Source organism: Cyrtonyx montezumae, unplaced genomic scaffold (assembly GCF_038088225.1).
Source record: "Cyrtonyx montezumae isolate F1298 unplaced genomic scaffold, pur_monq_1.0 scaffold_3, whole genome shotgun sequence".
In the NCBI taxonomy this organism is placed as follows: Eukaryota; Metazoa; Chordata; class Aves; order Galliformes; family Odontophoridae; genus Cyrtonyx; species Cyrtonyx montezumae.
This window is the reverse complement of record NW_027072034.1, coordinates 52044818-52065937: the sequence shown is the minus strand read 5'-3', so window position 1 is coordinate 52065937 and position 21120 is coordinate 52044818. Positions and strand designations below refer to the sequence as shown.

Here is a 21120-nt window from a genome sequence, read left to right as displayed (position 1 = left end):
AGACCTGTGAGTCTTTATTATATGAGTCCTGTGTTTAGTTCTTACTGTTCTTCATTCATATCAGGAAATACATTTGTATTTGGCTAAGCACCCCACTGTGTTCTCAGTGTTTTGATCTGTTTACATCACATAAATGGCTTATTTTTCTTCCCAATTATGGAAATGCAATTAACATGGCAAACAACTGGAAATCATTTAGTCTGCACAGATAGGCATACTCATTTCATCACCTTTTTCAATAGTAAACTGGGTTCTTAGTTTCTAGTGCTTTCTCGCTTTCAATGTAATCTGATTGAGAAAGAACGTGTCAAGTATTGTGGTGCTTGCTGCTTTTTCCTCTTTCATCATGCCCTCCTTTCTCTGTAAATATTTACAGAAGCTCGACCTGAAGAATATCTCAAAGCAACAGCTGACATGGAAGTTGAATTGTGACTATGGAGACAAAAATATAGAACGTGGTATTTTTAAATTTAGTCAGCAGAGGGGATTTCTTGATCCAGGACAAAAAATCAGTATTGCTGTATTCTTCTGCTCTTGTAAGTAGTTTTGTTAGTTCTTTTATACGTAATTTGGACAATTCCATCATTTTCATAGGTTTTTTTAATCACTTTTTGTGATGAAAGATGACTAGCACTCTGAGTTAACAAGAGTAAAAGGCTTATTGAAGTTCTGAGAAAATAAAATACTGCAGACCTAACACGATACATTGACTGTACTTTGCAGATAGAACACATCAAAGAGTAGGATGCCTGAATTGTTTTCAGTGCTACCTGTTAATGTTCACTTGGGTAAACTGTCTTCAAATGCTTAAGCTTTCTAAGAATACTTAGAGTGTGATTCCTTTATTTTTATTTTTTTTTCTTAATAGTCAGAATTTGGATAAGAATAGAAATTCCCTTCCTCCAAAAGATGTAAAATCAGTTTAGGTATATTATTTTGTGAGTAGTTTTCAGAGTTAAACAGACACGAAGTTAAAAGCATAAGATACATTTCTGACAAAGCTTGAGAGCATCCAGGAAGATGATAACCAATGACGTATACAAGGAGAGTATTAAGGAGAATATTAAAGTTATGTGTTATACCCAGTCATATGTTTTCCATGGGGAGTATTGTAAATCTGTACTTGAGCTGCTGAAGCGCCTCACAGAACTAAGAGTGGTATTGATAATTTTAAGTTTCTACTGGTGGCTCCAGCATTGTTTTCTTGATGGTTTTCGGATGGTTTTCTTGTTGACTGGATGTGATATATTACATGTTGCTCTGTGTACACATTGTAAATATGCAAGAGCAGTATTTATTGCATGTGTGGATTGCAGTTGCTGTACTTCAGAAAGTTTTACCATTATGTGTTGCCTTCTTGATAACTTTTGCTTTCAGCTTATGGTTGGGCTATGAATTTTGCCTCGGAAAAGTATCTATCTTATATATAATGAACATTCCAGAACTATTTAGAGGATGGTTTGTTTCTTTTTTTAGTAAGAAATCCTGTTTTTTCTGAAATATTTCAGTGTACATACGATCATATATTATCTGGAAATTTTTTGACAAGTCAGTATTTACAGTTATGGTTTCATTACACATCTGAGTTATCCATGATGTATAATTTTAGAAATAGACCTTTACATTACATCATTAAATTTTATATTATTGCAAACTAAACTGCTAGATGATAGTTAAATACTTATTTACTAATTTACTTTTGTATGTTTGAGTGAAAATATTTAGAACACGTTTGTATTTCTGATGCATCAGTTAGTCTTCTTTTCTCATATGTTTCTGAAAAGTTAATTGCTAGAACTGTGTTGTTTGTGAAGCAACCATAAGAATGTATTCACTGTAATTTGTTTTTTCTTACTTTGTTCTATTTTTTAATTATATTATACTTGGTTTTGGTGTAATATTTGGTTTTGGAGTCAAATGATGGAGTCCTATCTTCATCTGGTCTGTACAGGACCTCAGTTTTTAGTGATAATGTGTTAGCACAGTAAACACAAACAAAAACGTTAGTTAAATAAGGAATAAAACATCCAAAGATTGTAGATAATTGAAGGAATATGTTGTCCCAGAAAAAATATTAGAATATAGAAATCAGAAGATGATACATAGTGGGATCAGAATGGCACGAGGACTGGACCACTCACAGAATGATATAATAAGGGAAAAACCTGGAAGTTATTTATTTTCACATGTTCAGTTTTATGAAGTTTTAGAAATATGAGCTTGGAATCTCATTTTTCTTTCAAAGGATGTAAGGATCTATTTAACGTATGTATGGAAAGTGGTTTAGACAGAAGAAAGACTTTGAATAAACTTCTGAATTTTTGAGAAAATGTTGAGATGCATGTCTGCAAAAAATAAGTTAAAGAAATCAAGCAACAAAACCAGATTGTGACCCCAGGTCTCTGGACTAAGAATGTAGAGTAAAGGAAGAGAATTATAGAAAGATGGAAAGTGAAAAAGAAACACTCATAGCCACCTGTTGCTTTCTGAGGTGTAGTCAAAAAATACTCATAGTTTTCTCTAATTTTCTTTGCATATTTTTCTTGCTTTGATAAATTTCTACTTTACTTTCAATAGAGTGTTATGTTTTTTTCTGTGCTCTTTCAATTCATAAAGCCTACAAAATAAGTGTTGTAACTTAAAAGTATTCTAATAAGGATTTATGGAGAATATGCGTTTGGATGGAGTAATTGAGGATTGTACAAAGATAATCATTTGTGAGGAACACACAAACATTTTTATTTGCTTCCTATTTACATAAGAAATTCTATAGATGTGTTTTGCATTTATTTGATTAACATGTATAGCTTGGAAAGAAAAGAAAGGAATTACTTTCAGAAGTAATTAACATGCAATTAAATCATTGTTTTTGCTTTTCGTCATGGTCAGGGGAACACTAGACTTGGGAGATAAAAATAATAAGATTGTGTTTCTGGATATGATTATTTTAGGGTCTGGATGGATAGTGTCTCATTTTCTCCTGTTTCTACATAATACTGTAGCATTAAAGATGGAGGAAATGTTATAGTCCTTTTTCTACTGCTCTTTAATACACCAGCTGGGGAGATATAATGTGAAAATCAAAGGAGGAAACAAACAGTTCATATGATGGTTGTGCAAGTTACGTGTTTATATTGTAAGAATGTATGAAGTCTGAAGCTAAGAAAAACATGCAAATAAAATACAGTATTTTAAATTATGGAATCAATTGATTATATAAATGCAAACAGATACAGAAGCAACTCTAGTAAATAATTGTCATTTGAAGTCGTTTATGTTTTTACTGTTTTTCCTACATCTTTTATTTACAGAATATCATAAGTAATTCTAAAAGTCAATTGCTCTTAATTTGATATTCATAATGTTTTCTCATGATCTGCAGCCTTCTTGTAGTATATCTTCATTGAAAATACTCTTCTAATAGAAAATTAAGAGGAACAAAATCCATACAATAGACCCAGTTTATGAGGAGGCTTTTTCTAATCAACTTCATAGATTTGTACTTGTTTGAAGTTTTCCTGTGTGGGGAAGAACATGCCTTAAAAAGAACCTGCTTCTCTAAAAGATGAAAACTTTCAACTTTTTGGTTTGTCTTAGAAAATGTCATGTGGATTTGTTTCTAAACACAAGAAGTATTCATCTGTTAGTGAAAATATTTGTCTCTTTCGCTACTCTTTCAGCAGATGGGAATAACTGAAAATTTGGAACATGACTCTTTCCTGTTTGGAGTAACTGTTTGATAGTCTAACAGTTGGTAAAGACAGCACCTTGCTTTGTTTTGTCAATGAAGGAAAACATGCTTTTGCCATCTAATAGAAAAGTGTCTTGCAGCAGTGAGCAGGATGATGTGAGAATAGATATAAGACAAGGAAACACAAAGATTTTAATGGATTTGTGTAATAAATTAGATACTTGGATTTATGGTTTTCTACAAGAGTTTATTCTAAACTTTCTTAATAATAAATCTTCTGATATAACATTTGCTATATGTTAAACTACATTTCAGTTAAGAAGTACAGTTGGTGACTTTTTAAAGTTCTTACCATAACTCTTTTAGTTGTTAAATTTATGGTAAATATATACCTTTAACATTTTTTAACAGCTTCTCCTGGGACATATGCAGCTGAAATGTCAGTGTGTCTAAATGATAATCCATCACGTTACAAAATAACATTGTCTGGTACTGTAAAGTCACCAAAAATAGATTTTGATCCACCCTGTTTAACGCTGATGCCAGTTCCTCTGAATGTGAAAACTGAATCAACCATCAGAATTATTCCACGAGATTATTTAAGGTAAAAGTCTCAAAGTACATTTATTACAGAAATTCTAGTCATTCTTGTTTTCCATTCACTCCTGAAAAAGTGAAGTAGTTTGGAACTTACTCAGTGGTTGCATCTGAAAGGGTTCCATATTGGCTTTGTCTGACTAGCATTGTCACTTCAGAGCGGGAACCTACCATTACATAACCAGGGAAGGAATCTTTACATATCTTGACAAAATTCCACTTGATATTGCTGTGGTAAAAGTTGCTTGAATATTCAAATGCCTTGACATGTGATAATGCAATCTAATATATATGAGTGAAAGATTTAGGTTTAGAAAACCTCTGAGAAAGCATCAGTAAGGGAGTAACATTTAAGTCTTTTAGCACAGTGAGTAGAAATTGCTCTTTATGTTGAGCTATTGTGCTTAATCCTAAAATATTGAGATACATTTGTACAAGGCAAATCTGAGGAAAATTTTCAGTCAGTTTTGCTTGATTTGTATGTCAAAACTGAAGTTACTATATATTTATTTGTAAAAAGCACTTTCATAGGTGTGTTAATCTGTGAATCAAATTCACTACTCACATTCTCCGTGCACAATCACCTTTGCTATTTATTTTTAACACAGGAAATCACGAATTCAGGTTGAACTTCCAGAGCTTGAACTTGAAGATGGTGACAGGATTTCCCCCTTTTCTGTACACTTCTCAGAAGGACAAGATATCGTTCTTTCATCAGATGGCACAAACATGGAACTAAGTTGTCATATAGGCTTCGAATCGCCTGGTCCCGTGTCATTTCTAGGGAATATATTCTTCATTGATAAGGATGAAAACAGGTAATATATGCGAATCAGATTTACTTGGGGGCATGGTCTAAACTGTCAGAGAAAGATATAAAAGGATATAAGGTCCCTAAGATAATATTTCTTAAATGCTGCCATATTATGGTCTTATTTTATTTATAACTTTACTAGTATTTCTTCTGTCTCCTTCAGTCTTCTAAGATTACTTTGGAGGCACATGCTCTTGATTCAACAAATCCTGATGATTTCTACCTCAAAGTATTCTGCTTTTTGTAAAATGCCTTATTAAAATTTTGCAGTCTGTGCTATGCTCAGTGTGGTATGATTTTGGTTTGAGCCAAACTGAAATTTTATTCCACTGAGCCTCTCTCCAGCATATGAAAATTATTATTATTATAAATTTTAAACACTGAAATGTTTATGGCAGTGTAGAGTCTCTTTTCTGGTTTTATCCTAAGATAAAAAGATGCTGACATGTATCATATATTTGCAAATATTTATATGTTAGAAGAATCACTCAAATTTCAGTCCAATTGGAAGCTTAAGATGTTCCCCTTGTACCCAAGATTTCAAGAAGAGACATTTCTGAGTAACTTTAGGAGGCCTGTAAGGGATTTTACTTTAAAGACTAGAAAAGTAAAGCTGTTTATAAGCACTCACCAAGGAAAGATAGAGAGACAAGGGCAACTGCATTGCAAGTCAGAATTAAATTTTGCTTGAAAGTAGCAAACTGTAACTTGTTATTCCTCCATCTCTGTCCTTCCTTGGTCTTCTGCTCTCCAGGTTGTCCTCCTTTTTTTCCTTACTCTTACTTGATACTTCGAGCAGTGTTGCTTTTTGGTTTCTAGTTCTCTCTGACAAAATATGGAAAATTGACGTCTTCTTCCTCAGTGCTGATACGTCAGTTTTTTATACTTGTTTAGAGTAGGCACTGTAAGAGCAAAGAGGCAAATGGCACGTGCTTTATGTTTTACTATTTTTTCTCATTTTTCCAGAGTTCTGGAATTATGTGGGAATATAAGTCCTATCTTAAAAAAATACTTAAAGAATTTCTGTGATCTAATTCTGTTTAATGCTTGCAATTCAAATTCAGGTGAAGATATAGAACTTTAGTTCCTTTAATGACAACTGTATTTTTCCACAGTTAGAATCTATTTAGTGTTGAGGACAGGTTACCAGTATGTAATCCATACATCTTAGATTTTAAAAGTAGTGGTCTGTTCTTTAAGCAACTTTTTTGGTGAAAAACTATCCATAAGGTCTCCTCTTCCTCTAGTAAATGGAGAGTATTGTATCTTTAGAATTGGTCTATTTAGGCCATGTCTTTCCTTCATAGGATAGATGAGTACATGTGTTTGGAGGAGAGCGTGACATCATGTAGAGAAGCTGTTCCTGCAGTTGTTATTTTCAGTGAAGGCTGAAATATCTCACTCTACAGCACAGAATGTGCTTTTCTTAAAGCATAGTAAGTTTTATTTTGTTTTGAAGCAAGGGCTGCACACAATTCAGTTATTGCTGCTCATATTGGAATAGTTTTTTATATTTCTATATGCAGATCATCAGTCAAGAAACCCTTATTCATTTTATTTAGTTGTAATATTTAATCTTTGTGTAGGATGTGATTCATAAATATGTTCTAAGGCTTGGAGTAATTATGAGAAAAGGATAATCTGGGAATATGATGAGATCTGAAATATAGAAACATAGCTGCTGAGGAAACAATATTTAATTAAAATAACTTTTTATATGATGCACTAACAGCTTCTTAAGTCTTGTTATAGACAAGTAATCCTTTCTGCTTTGTGTAATAAAATCTTTTCCATAATTGTCATTAGAATGAAGTAAAGGATACCACCCTTAAATGCAAACTTAATGAGTTTTTGAAGAAAGTTGCAAAATAAAAGTAAACATAGTGACATTGAAAGGAATTGATGTCTCTCACCATGATGATGAAGAAAAAAAAAAAGAAGAATGAAAAATCACCTTAAAAATGCTGTATTCTTTTAAAAATTTTTGTTGTTGTTTTTAAAAACAGTACTAACAATGTTGGTTTACTGACATGTAATTGAGTTCCTGTAAGTGAGCTGTCTGCTGTTGTGGGCTTTAGGAGCAGTTGATATAAAATGGGAACAGAAATGAATGAAATAACACTGAATCCATAACAATGTGTGCTCTTAGTGTGCTAAGATTATTCATGTTGGCTTTTGGAAGGAATTATTTTTATCTCAACCAGAAAGAATTCTTAACCTCAATTGGAAAAGTCTAAATAGGTACCTGATTCTCTATCTGGAACATATAATTCCGTTTCTTTACAACTGTTAATATGTTCAGTGCATTGAAATTCCACTTTGCACTTCCTCTGTTAGTAGCATTTCTTTTCTTACCTTCGTATTTACGCTCATTCTTCTTCCTCCTTCCTGTTCATGAGAGATATAAGAAATGTGTCTGAACCTCAAAAGTGACTCAGCTGATGATGTAGGCATTTGAGCAGTTAGTTTTAAACTGTTCTGTTAACTAAAGTCTTTTAAGAAGATAGGATTTTGGGGCCTTCTCAGCCTTCAAAAATAGAACAATGAAAGAAAGCCATAGTCTGTATAAGATGAAATTGGTCTTGATTAGATTCCTGGACTCTTTGATAGACCACGATATCTTACAGCATCAATTGCTGAAGACATATTAATTTTTCAGGTATTCTCCCTTTATATTTCCATTTTCAAAGCAATAAAATTGTATTTTTAATTATTTGAAGACATTTTAAACTACACCATTTTATGTTCTGTCTTGTAGGATGGAATTAAAATATTTACCTGTTTTGGTAAAATACGTCCTCTGTTTAACTGCATAGAAAAGGATGTTACTTGTGCTTTACACAATTTTGCTTTTCTAAATCCAGGCTTAAAATTTAAGTTGATTTGCATAGTTATTATGAAGTCCATGTAAATAATGATTTTTCCTGTAAATCAGAGTGAGCACTGGGTAAGGGATAGATACTGCTGACTTTATAGAAAACACTGACATTGCGCTTGCCTTTGACGTGGCAATCATATTTTAGAGGAAAAATAACTTTCTGTGTAGCTGTAAAAGGAGGCAGATAAATAATATATTTTTCCTGTAGGCAAGTAATTTACTGTGTGCATAGATTACATTAAATGGATCATAAGAAAATGCATTAATATTGATTTAATGACTGCCTTACATGAGAACTTGCAGTTAATTTCAATTACTGCTTTTAATCTCTATTCTCCCTTTTGCCTCCAAAGCAGAGTAAATGACATTTCGTTTCACAGGGCTGATATAAAAAGATAACACAATTCAGGAAAGTCTTGACTAAGTATAAAAGAAATGGTAGAAATACTTTCCTATGACAATTATTTCTTTCAACTTGAAAAAACTAAATTAAAAAAAGCCTTTGAGTATGATTTAACACCAATGCACAACTAAACACCACCATGCTGTGCTCCCACTCTCCTTCCTCAGGGGAGAAAATAGCATGGGGGGGGCGGAGGGGGCAGAAGGGAAGAGCAGAAATAAAAGCAAACTAAAACTGCCTTCCTCCCATTCATGTTCTTCTGCCTCATCCCATCTTGAGAAGCACAGAGAGATGGAGAATGGAGGCTGCGGTCAGTACATAACACTTTGTCTGCGCCGCTCCTTCCTACTGCTGCCCCACATGGGTCCCTGCCACAATGCTATCCTTCCTGAGCTGTACCCACATGGGTCTCCTACAGGCTGTAGTTCTTTCAGCACTTCAGGGGGATGTCTTGCTTCTCCATGGGCCTCTCCTGGGCTGCAGGGGAAACAAACCCCAAACCGCTTACAGGGTGGGTAGATGCATTGCTGTGATCATTGATGTCACAAATATGCTGTTGTCTGTGATTCCCATGTTCCACAGTTCTCTGTCACTTGGGATCTGGGGAAACTCATGCTATTTCTGATTTTGTTCATTGTTGGAAGTTCAGGAAGACATAATGTGATGGACATTAACCTGTAATAAAAACATAGTGAAAATGAGACATGATCATTAAAAGATACCCACCTATGAATTCCTTCCAGTTCTTTTGTAGTCCCAGATCTCAGTGTTTCATGAAAGGAAGCACTGTTAACTTCTTTGGGAAATGTGCCTAAACTTTAGCTTGGCAGTCTCCTTTTAGTAGGCTCATAGCTATCAGCTCTATCTAATTGCTTTTCAGAGACAAACGTCATTTATTTCATAAATTCTAACTCTTGGAGTTCACGATTAGTTTTATGTTCATGCTGCATAGTAAAAAAATTCTGATGTGGAGATACGCTACCCTTTTCATTTCAGCATGTGCAACCTTTTCCACGTACTTAGTTACTAAACCAGGAGAGAGGAGAAAAGAAGTGGTCTGAACATTTTATTTCTGTGTTCTTGTGTTGATGTATTTTGATTGCCATGGCTAAATAGAAAACTATTACCTTATGTTTTGTTTTGAACAGGTTTTCACTTCAGGTTGCTGCAACAGCAGAGAATTGTCTTCTTACTACTTACTCATATTTGGCATTGCACTGCTCTAAACAGCAGATTACCTTGATAAGCAGTAAGTAGTCAGCATACTTCCTCTTTTTATTATATTATGTCTGGAGCATCTCCATTATTGTTATATGTGTTTTCAGTATAATAACAGGCATGCTATCCTTAGGATAAGTATTTTGCCTCATTAATGGCACAGGGATGCTGCAATTAAGTATTTAGGACAGTTTAATAGTTTCTTGTTGAAATGAGGAAAACCCATATAGATGATCAGATAACATTTATTGAAAGATATTAGACAAAATGAAATCTTAAAGAGTACTGTGAAGTTTTTAAATAGAAGTAGTGAAAAGAGCCCAAGCAATAGACAGCAAATCAGCATGATTTATATTATATTGATAGGATGTGGTTATATACAGCTAGGTACATTCTGAAGAAAGCCAGGGAGAAGAAAGCTACATGATATTATGGTAAAATGCAATCATTAATTGACTTTTGGGATTGGTTTTCAGTATTTTTACTGTCTTAGAAGACTGGAGACCATAGCAGTATTTTAAGACCTGTTAAAATCCACCATCACAGACTAGAAATTTATAATGCATCTCTCTGGCTGCCTGTGTCTCTGTCTCAGCCTGCCCCACCAATTCTCTCTTTCCTGTCTCGGTGTTCTGTAACCTCTCTGTGTGGATCTGTACTTATGGGAAGAGATGAGGAACATAATATAATTCAAATCAGAAGGGAACTTTGGCAGTCATCTAGTCTAACCTCCTGCTCAAGGGGGTTTAAGTATGGGGCAAATTATATTTTCTGTAGTTGATATCTGGTATATTTTGATGAAACAGGCAAGTTTTTCAGGTAAGCAGATCCTTATGTCTTAAGTAGATTTTACTTTGAAGACTGGTTTCTAAGATGGCTTTGACTTAAAATATGTGTTACTCATACCATCCAAGAGAAAATAGTTCACAATTGTGAAGCTGGAAAACTGATTAGCATTAAGAGGAAATTATTTTTTCAGATACAGAAAATAGTTAATATGCACAGATCATGTTATAAATTATTGAAGATGAGAAAGGGGAAAAAATATTGTCTACTACAAATATTTATTTTGTGATTAATTGGTCATTTTTCCAGAGTTGTTTATTAGCGAGGCTTTGTGGCTTTTCCTTGAGGGTTAAGCCAAAGATTTGAGGCCCTTAAAACTGAGTATTTCTGTTCTTTAGTGATTCCTTATTACTTTTTTTACAATGTCATTTTGTATAAGTTTTGGAAATACTTATGGCTGAATTCTTTGAGTCTGTGTTACGTCTTTGTGCAGATTATTTTGCTCTGAAATACTGTTTATTATGATTGAACCACATCTATACATTGTAGTGCCTTTGAAAGCTATTCAATAAGCCTTTACTTTAACATATCTAACCGCATGCTCTTCTGCTTTTTTTTTGCCCCAAAACCTGTAAATAATCATGTCAGCAATCAATAATAGTAATAATAAAGATAAACACAGAGAATTTTTCTTTCTCTTTCAGTTATGTTTACTTCATTAGAATCCACAATGGATTACTCTGACATCAGTGGTCACTAGTTGAGAGCCCTTTGATCCTATGATAGGATGTTAGGTCAGATTGCAGCGTAGCCTATGTGGATCTAGCATTAATATTTGTAAATCCTGGTGGAAATTATGTATATGTATTCAGAGTGGGTTATCCAGTAGAGCTCTTCTGCAAAGTGATGAGTGAATGAATATAGTATTACAATGTTAAAGCATGAAACTTGTGCAATATCAGTGTCCGACTGTTACTGTGTTGTCTCATTGTAGGCCACTCTGCAGTATAGGATATTCTGCATTCATCTTCCTGGTAGATGAAAATGTATATTAATGCATTTACTGTAGCTATATACTGATGGTACATCCTATCTTGAAACCTAGTTCTGTGGCCTGTTCTATGTCATGTAGTTATAAGGTGCTTTTTTTCATGAGTAGGCAAGTGAGGTATGTTTTTCACTCTGAATATTTCCTGTGCTTCTATTTATGAAATTTTTATTTCTGTTTAACATCTGTTATGTGAAGGGTTTTATTTTTGCATTGGTATTTGGGGAATTATTTTTCTGCTTTTTTTTTTTTTTGTCGTGGAAGGATATGGTCTTTTTTAAATAATGCAATAAGTAAAGAGAATACTTTAAAAAGATAAATTAATAGGGATTTTAGCCTTCAGAGATTGAGGCTAAAAAGTTTAAATGGTGGAATTAATTTCTGATAATGTAATTGAGCTGATTTTTGACCTCAGGATAAATTTCTTCATGGATATATGGGAAGTATTGATTAAGAAATACATTTCCTCATGCCTGTGCTTACACAAAGGTTCCACTGTGAAATTTATTTTCCTTTACATGGACATTTTTAAAAATGAAAGCAGAATCAGCAAAATCTTATCTTACATACGTTCATATTTATTCTATAGAGAAAGCCATTTGTTTTGAAATTTTTAGTTGGTGTTTAAGACAAGAGAACTTGAAAAATCATTCAGATTTTTGATGCCTGTTCCACAAGATTATATAGTAAAGAATGTCTTATTTGAGGGCTGCTTTGAAAGTAATGCCTCCTATTTTATTACGTTGGACCACAGCATCAGAAATGGCTGTTGGTGGTATGGCAGCGTTCAATAACATAAATGCTATTGCCATGTGACAGATGGCAGTAGAGGGGCACTCTTGACACAATAGTGTCTGACATGGCAGTGCATATGAAGCAAAGGTGTGTCATTGAATTCCTCCATGTGGAAAAAATGGCACCCACTGACATTCATCAATCCTTGCTGAATGCTGTAGGAGAAGAAAGAGTGGATATGAGCACAGTGAGGCAGCGCATGGTGCATTTCAGCAGTTCTGGACATTTGAATAATATAATAATGTTATATTATATATTATAATAATATATAATAATTTGAAGAATATTTGGTTCACGATTCAGGGTTCTTGAACTAGTGTTAATCTGATAGTTGCTTTATAACAAGTATGTAGACCCAGCTTGTACATGACACAGTTAATGGAAAAAATATGCACGTAATGTTTTTTGTTCCCAGTCTAATGACCAAAGTGAGATTTTCATCGTGAGTCAAATGAGAGATTGATTTAATTAGAGCTTAAAATAAGGAAAAGTATAAAAGCTGATATCTATTTGCAGACTGTTAGAGCACTGACAGTAGCATTATACTCAACTGCTCCTTGTAATCTTGCTTTATAGATAAAGACTGCAATAGTGGAGATGTTGTTCTGCATCCATTTTATACTCCACAATCACTTTCCTGTAGTACTTCCTTGAGTTCCTTTGGACCAGCTACTGAAACATATGATTCCTGGTCAGGTATGGTACAGCTGCTCACTTGAAATTCTTTGACCTCTTGCAACTACATTTCAGCTTATTGCTTTTTATTACTTCAGAGATATATATTTCACGTTTGTACCCTTTGCTAAAAATGCTTCTGCATGTTTTATCAGTGAATACTGGGGAGGCTTTTTCTCTCCTGTGACACCATGGCAAACATGGCCTAGGGTCTGTCAAGCAGAAAAGTCTCTCCTGACTTTTAACAGATTAAATAGAAGGGAAAGTATTTAAAAACAAACAAAGAATATAATGGTCTCATTTACAATAAAATGTCCATGGAGTAGCCAGCAAGAAAGTCAGTACTGAACAGACCTAAGGGATTAGTTGCTAAGGAGGGCATGTTTCTGTAGTCATATTTATAATGAAGAATCTACTATATTTATAATGAAGTACTATATAAAACCAAGCATTATCACTGAGACTTGGTTAAGGTGCTGCTCTATGTAATTAAGATTAGCAGGTCTCTGTAAAGTTTCAAGAAACTATTATCTGAGGCTGTTGACAGCTGAAAGAGCTGCTAGTTTTACAGACAAAAAGTTAGAACAGCTGAAGTTACTGTGGCTGTTTCATTAATGATAGATTCCACCACTTCTGCAGATATGCAGATGTTTGTGTGATCACAAATGTGCCTAACCAGGACAATTAAGTTAGTTAAATGTATTAAAAATTAACTTTCTGTCAATGTGGTTCATTTGTAGTGGAACGATCTAAGACATGTTCAAAAGAACAAGTTTCAGATATGAAAAGGCAATAATCTCTGGCAAAGCATCAGTGGCGATACAAGAGAATAACCTTGTCGGCTAGCCAAACTGCACAAACATCTGTCTGCATGATCATCTTATTAAGGACCTGGCTTTTGCTTGCACTTCCTTGTATTGTTTTTCTTTCTCCATAAATTCTAACCAATTTTTTTTTCAATGTGCAAGGCATTGACTAGTTTATTTTTGCATAATTTATCGAGACAATAAAACTGCAATAGTAGTGTTGATTTCATCTCTAAAGATGAATTTTATCTAAGCTATTTGTGCTAGATTGTATTGTTACCTTTTATGCAATAATATTTTTGTACCAAAACATAGTAAGTGTGCAGTCTAAGCTTTAACCAGATCAAGATTGAGGAGGGAGAAGATGTAGCAAGAGGGGAAAGTCTGAAGACTTACTGGTCAGGGAATAAGCTTAATTGTACCTATACAACACCTGATAAACTGCTTGAACATAATTCAGTTACTGAGCCATGCTGTGTGGCTGGGGTAAGGAACTATCATTGACTAGTTGGCAAAGCACTAGCTACTGGAACTGCATGCAAGATTTTTATGATTTCTGTCTCTTGTTTTGAAAGCCTAGTCTTATTTTTTTTTTCTGATTGGATAATAACCTAAGTGAAATTAGATTGCAAAAATATATATTTTTTTATACCCAGGAAATATATGCATCACTTAACATAGTTTTCTCTTAAAATGAATCGATTTTCAGTTATTGTCAGTTTTTTTTTCTTCTGAGAACTTCTGTGTTTAAAAAAATACAAAATATCTTTACATCAGTTCAATATAGGAAAATAAGGAATCTTTTTCTTTCTTTCTCTTTTTTTTTTCTTTGCTCTATCATTCAGAGTCAGATGTTACTCTTGAAGGAGATGAAAGTGATGAGACGATGAGTGAAGAGAGCGAAACTGACAGTCAAAGTGATGGGAGAAAAACTAAATCTGAATTATCGTTTTTTTCTGATGAGGACAAAGAAGAGATCATTTTCTTTCAGAAAACTCTAGCTGCTGTTCAGAATTGGTTCACTCTCTTTGGCTGGTCTAAGGGACCAAATCCGATTTCAATACCACATTCACTAAGATGGTAATTCACATCTGCATAGAGCTTACTTGTATCTGCCTAATAGTATATAAAGATATACTGTATATAATCTGAACAGTATAGTCACAGTCTAATGCATAATCCTATATTAAGGTTGCAGCATACATATATGTATATAAACATACTTAGCATATGTATATAAACTTGTCATTTAGGTATTATTTTTCATTTTCAGAAATACGTTTCTAAACACAATGCAGTGTATGTCAAATATGCAGTTAAAACTAGATGCCCCACTTTTATCTGAAATGTATTTTCCCCTCAGAATGAACACAATTCTATCATTTGTTTCTCCTTTGTTGGCATAAATAACTTTTAAACAATGTCTTTTTTTTTTCCCCCCACATTAGAAACAGATGGGGAAGCAAACATAGTAATCAACAGTTTTGCAAACACTCTGAAAATGTATTTATCTTAGTGGCATCACTTAGTTGATCCTGTCTGTTCTGGTACTCAGTAACATAGAAGCCACTCTCCTGGGACACAAGCTGATAGAAATCAGTTATGTTTGGCAGAAAGCAGTGATGAAAACAGTCATGTGTTTATTGTTTCACATAAACTTATTAACTGTTCCATGCATTTCAAAATTCTGTGGAAATAGAAAAGTAGTATAGTCAGCCTTCTTGCAACTGCTTTTGTATCATGCTTTATTAGATTTATCATTGTCAATGATGGAATAATTTAATGTTAGATTGTTTTGTTCATTTAAAAGAGTAATACCAGAAACTTTTTCTCTCTTAGTGATATCCGTAAAGTCCACATGACTCCTTCCCAAAAAAAGAATTTTAAACCAAATCTTGACAAACGTACTATTTACGACATGATATTCCACCTGAGTGGACAGATGTTATCAGGCATTGCACTGAGCCAATCATTGCCCCTTGATCCAGTTGAACAAATGACACAGCTCCACCAGCAGTGTTCTACGTTGCTTACTTTCCTTACGTAAGTACATGAGTGGTAAAATTTCTATCATTTCCCACTTTTTATTAGTGTAGTTCAAGCATAATTTAACTAAACTGTAGTTTTGGGGACTCTTTTATGCCACATTTTCTGTAAGACTTTTGCATTATACATTTTAACTAATTTTTACTAAGGTCCTCTGTAGGTACCACTAACTGAGATAGCCTTTGATAGTATTAATTCAACACAGGGACTCCAGAGGAACTCTGTTCCCTCAGTTATGAAAGAATATGACAGTTAACCTCATCCCTTAGATTGAGTAGATAGGCTGAATAATCAGATCAGATATTTTATGAATGACTTTGTTATTCCACTGATGCAAGTCTGATGCACTGATGTCACTGACACAGTCACTGGCTTTAGCAGTAATTTTTGTGAATTTTGTAATATAGTTGTCTTTCATATTAATAACACCAAGAAATGAGAACACTCCTCCTGCTGCTGAGCAGAATTAGATACTAGCAACCTTTGCTGGTAGTCTTATTTTATCATGTAAAATGGAACAGATGTGAAAAAGTTTGTCAATAAAAATTGACAAACTTCTTTATCCTCTTTGCCTTTTGCTGTGAATGGATGACAATTATTTTCAGAGACAGTCTAATTTCATGAAATCTTTAAAGATCATCTGAAGCCCTCAAATCCCACATTTATGCGTCTTTTTAGCACCATCAGTAGTGTTCAAAGAGCTATCCTGCAATTTAAGATCTATTTGGTTACTTTACTTAATACAAGCTTCTTCATTTGAAGATAATGGGCAGTGATCCCATTATTTTATTGTATCTAAACTTACAGTGTTTGTTGCTTCTCATACAACAGAAGGGTCAGAAGCTGTAGAGGTACTTGTGCCTGCGGTGCATGTTTCTCAAGTTTCAGATCTAAAACCAGAATAGTAGTGAATGTAGTACCATCACCAAGTATTTTTTTCCAGGATATCTATCAACAGAGCTACTCATAAGGGTATTAAATTCCAACTTTTAGAAACTTCATGGATATGGGAACTGGGCTGTTTATCCACCATTATCTCAAAACATTGTTTTTCTGTTCTGTTATGGAATAGTACTTTCAATAATTACATCTTCTTGAGAATGCTGGGGTCACCTCATTAGGTCCCATAAGCATACTCAGTGCAGTGAATGAGAAAGCCTGATGGAAGTCTGTAAAAAAAATAAAAAAAAAAAAAAAAAGCTGTGCTTGGCTTATTTAATTTAACTATTTTCAAATTAAAGAAAGAAAAAGCTGTCTGAATATTCACATTGATTGCAGAATCACTGATAATCATTCTAGTAGAGCAACCAAGTCAATAAACATGGTAGAAAATATTGCTTTTTAGATTTTTTTTTTAACAGTAGCAGGGAGGGAAAGAAAGATTTCCTTTGTGTCCTATAACACTGGATTCTTATCTGCAACTTTAGAAAGAGGCAGAGCAACATTCTTCTGTTATCAATATCATTATCATTAGTGACAGTGGCAGATAATTTGGAAGAATCATGGCAGCAATGTCAGAACTATATCTTTGGCTTTCTTCAGTAATGAGAACAAACTCTTACATATTCCTGTTGTTTTCACCACTTCAGTGTATATTCTGATACTAAATAAAAAAAATTAATGGATACATCTCAATGTATTTTCCCATTGTATCTTAAAGGCTGGAGTTATTAGGTAGTGGACTGGTAACAGTGTTTTGCCATATTATCAATGTCGCCCTGCTGAAAGGAGTGTTACATCCTTCCAGATATCAAGGCATTAAGTGTAGGGCAATACAGTACTGAACAGTTCTCTAAGTGGATTCAAGATATTTTCTTATGTATTTAATTAGTATACTGTTGTTTTTCTGATGTCAAAGGGAGAAAAATCTTCTTTAATTTTGACCTAAGATAAACCCTGTTTGCCACTACCTTAGGTCTGATGTCAAGTTAATATTCCTAGGAAAATTGTCAAGAGCAACTTCAAGATGTGCTTTCTCTTCGCAATCTTGTTACCTTTATTAACAGTCCTAAATTTCACTAGGCAGATCAACTCATTCTGTCAGGAGGGACTCTACTGAATCTTTGAGATGAGAGCTGATGTGCCTTTCAGAATCCTTTGCCCTTAACTTTGGGGTTTTATAGCTCTATCTCAAACTAACTTAGACTTTAGTTATTTTACTTAATTATTTTTTTTTCTTCTGTCTAACTTGAAATGTCATGGTACCTCAGAGAAATAGCACAAAGGGAAATATTTTTCCAAGGAGGTCTATCAGAAAAGTCTTCCTGTATATCTTATCTTATTTATATTATAACAGCTTCAAGGAGGCAGTCAATTGTTTTGCTTATCTTCAAGTTCTCTCTAGTCTGTTCAAGAGTTTCCTTGAAGAATTTTCATGGGATACTTCTGGAGCAATGCTAGATTGGTCGCAACATTTTCTACTAGTGGAACCTGTTGGTTCTTGTGTCCAGTGTTCCCATCAAGATCTTCCAGGGAATCCAGACAGGTTTAGTATTGCATTAGATTATGCTGTACTTCAACAAAGATTAGATGTCATTTCATACTTCTGGATGGTTCAGCAGCATATTTTTATGTAAAACATCTCTTAAGAAATCTGATCTATGATTCAAGTGAGATAAAAATAAGGAGTTTACTACTCTTGACCAGAAGAATTGTGTTAATTACTTACTTTAAAGTTATGAATTTTAGGGTAAGTCAATCCCAGTCCCTTTTGTTAAGAGTAACAGTAATTTCTTAATTGTAAAGAAATACTTATTGTGTTTTTAATGCAGTTCATTGGGATTTTAAAAAGAACCTTCTTCTTAATAAGTTTTGTCCTCTAACTCACATATTCAGAGCAGAATTGGAACAGTTGCTAGTTGGTCAGGGCTGAATTGATTATCTCTGTAAGCATATGCATCAATGAATGATATTGTCTGATGTCTAGAAATGAGAACATAATAGTGGTCGTAGCAAAACCGTATAAGTTGCCACAGAGAACCAGACATAGCTGGACTCCTGTGCTTGTATGTATTTCGCACTATATAATTAAATTGAAACTTAGTATTACTATATCTTATTAGTTTTTGCCCATTCTAATTTGAGTCCTAACAGATTTCTCCAAAACTGCGCTTTATGGATATTTTCCTACCAGTGCATTTAAGCATTACCTAGGATACTTGCATTTCTTCACTGGTTGCTATTTAACTTAACTACCTTACAAAGTGTTATCCCGCCTATTAGATTCTCAATTTTTTTATGATTTCAGAAGTCGAGGAGCAAGTCTTCCCCATGTTATGCCAGAACACCTGTTTGAACCTGATGATTATAAGAAGTGGACTAAAATGCAAGCTGTGCTGCAGGTAGGTTTGTATTCTTTCCACATGCAAGTTTTTTGAAACCTGACAGAAATCCTGTGTGGACCAAGAGTAATCCTACTGCGGTGACTATTTTATATCACATAAATCCAAGCACATGCATAAGAGTGAACAGAACTTTAAGCTGATGGTGATATTCACACCCTTCTCACAGTTTTTTTTCTTCCATTCCTTCTGATGTCTGTTATTAATTTCTATTTCTTTTTACAAAATGGAATTAATTTTCCTGCTTCTACCTATTTTCCTATTTTATAAAAAAATGTCCATTGTGTTGATTCTCTATTCCAATTGCTGCCTTCTACTCCTGTCAATTCTGTAATGACCTTCTTATTCTTGAGATAATGTTAAATTGGAAATGGTTCTAGTGCTGATCACTATTGTGTTTCAGCAGGCATATCACTCATTTATACCATTGATTCATTATTGTTCTCTTGTGAATTTCCTATCTAAAATGTTGAAATTAATACTGAAAATAATTATTTCTCCTTAATGTGAAGGCTCATGCAGCTAACATGAAAAAAGGAGTTGGGAAAAACTTAGTTATATTTAGCAACGAGCAACTGTTAAATCTGGATGACAGTGTGTTTGAGAACATCAGCAAACAAGCTTGGACAGACGTGCTGTTGCAGCTGTACAAGGTAAATTGTAGATACTTGCACTACTTAAATTCTGAAAACTTGATGACAAAAAGAATACTTTAAAGGAGATTTTTTTTTTCAAACAGATTTTTAATTACTCCTCAAGTCTGTTAGTCTTACACAGAGTCTATCTGAGTCTGTTTTAAATGAGAACACTTTCATTTTCTTAGTTCTGAAATTAGCAGTGTGATAATCACATAATCACAGAACTGTAAGGATTGGAAGGGACCTCTAGAGATCATGGAGTCCAACCCCCTGCCAAAGCAGCTCCCTAGCCCAGGTTGCACAGGTAGGCGTCCAGGCGGGTCTGGAACGTCTCCAGAGAAGGAGACTCCACCACCTCTCTGTGCAGCTGTGCCACTGCTCCGTCACTGCACTGGGAAGAAGTTCCCACACACATTTGTGCAGAACTTTCTATGCTTCAGTTTGTGACCATTTCCCCTCATCCTATTGCCACACACTGCTGAGAAGAGTCCAGCCTCGTCCCTTTGCCTCTCACTCCTTAGATATTTATAGATGTGGATCAGATCCCCTTGGAGTCTTCTTTTCTCAAGGCTGAACAGACCCAGGTCTCTCAGCCTCTCCTCATAAGGGAGTTGTTCCACATCCTTTATCATCTTTGTAGCCCTCTGATGAACTCTTTTGAAGAGATCCCTGAGGTTGACTAAGCTGCAACTGTTCAGCCAGGAGAACTGAAAGTTCTAGGGGAATATTTATCAGCATATGTAAATGACTGAAGACAAAATTTAAAGAAAACAGATCCTTTTGGCATGCCAAAAGGTAGTGGCACTAACTGAAATATAAGAAATCTCATTTAAACATAATAAACTTTTTTTTTTTTTTTTACTTCGATGCTGGTTCTACACTGAAACAGATTGCCCAGAGGAGCTGTGGAGTCTCCATCCTTGGAGAAATCCCAAACCCAGCTGAACGTGTTCCTAGCAACCCACTCTTGCTGATTGAGCTTTAAGCAAGGCATTCAGACTATATAATGGGTGTCCAACCTTTTGGCTTCCCTGGGCAGGAAGAGAACAGGGATTGTCTTGGGCTGCAAGAAAAATGTAGCATATATTTAATGTATATGTTGATAATGAAACTTTTTTCTAATATACTTTTAATTAAAAAAAAAATACGGGCAGCAGAAGCATAAAGCTTATGAGATAATTAAGCTTTTTTTTTTTCTGTGTGAAACTAATACATCAGTCTAGTTTAGTGGTAGTCAAGCTTAATGGAAAGTTTTTAGTGAGCTCTCAATATGCTCATCATTGATTTTTGATGATATTTTACTCTTTGTGTACTTAATCCTTAAAAACTGTTGTTCATAAATGTGTATTTACTGCCAAAAAGTGATGACATGAGTAAAGTCTGA

At 34.3% G+C, this 21120-nt stretch overlaps 1 protein-coding gene across 1 annotated transcript in view; it reads left to right on the top strand.

Moving 5' to 3' along the window:
* The window catches only part of CFAP47 (cilia and flagella associated protein 47), a 225927-nt gene that overhangs the window by 40940 nt on the left and 163867 nt on the right, over positions 1-21120 (top strand). The window contains exons 24-33 of the mRNA XM_065741564.1: positions 371-536; positions 4103-4295; positions 4897-5106; positions 9532-9639; positions 12427-12432; positions 12823-12926; positions 14557-14791; positions 15551-15754; positions 19005-19098; positions 19611-19751. Of these exons, the coding sequence (XP_065597636.1) occupies positions 371-536; positions 4103-4295; positions 4897-5106; positions 9532-9639; positions 12427-12432; positions 12823-12926; positions 14557-14791; positions 15551-15754; positions 19005-19098; positions 19611-19751 (1461 nt within the window). The remainder of the gene's footprint in view (positions 1-370; positions 537-4102; positions 4296-4896; positions 5107-9531; positions 9640-12426; positions 12433-12822; positions 12927-14556; positions 14792-15550; positions 15755-19004; positions 19099-19610; positions 19752-21120) is intronic.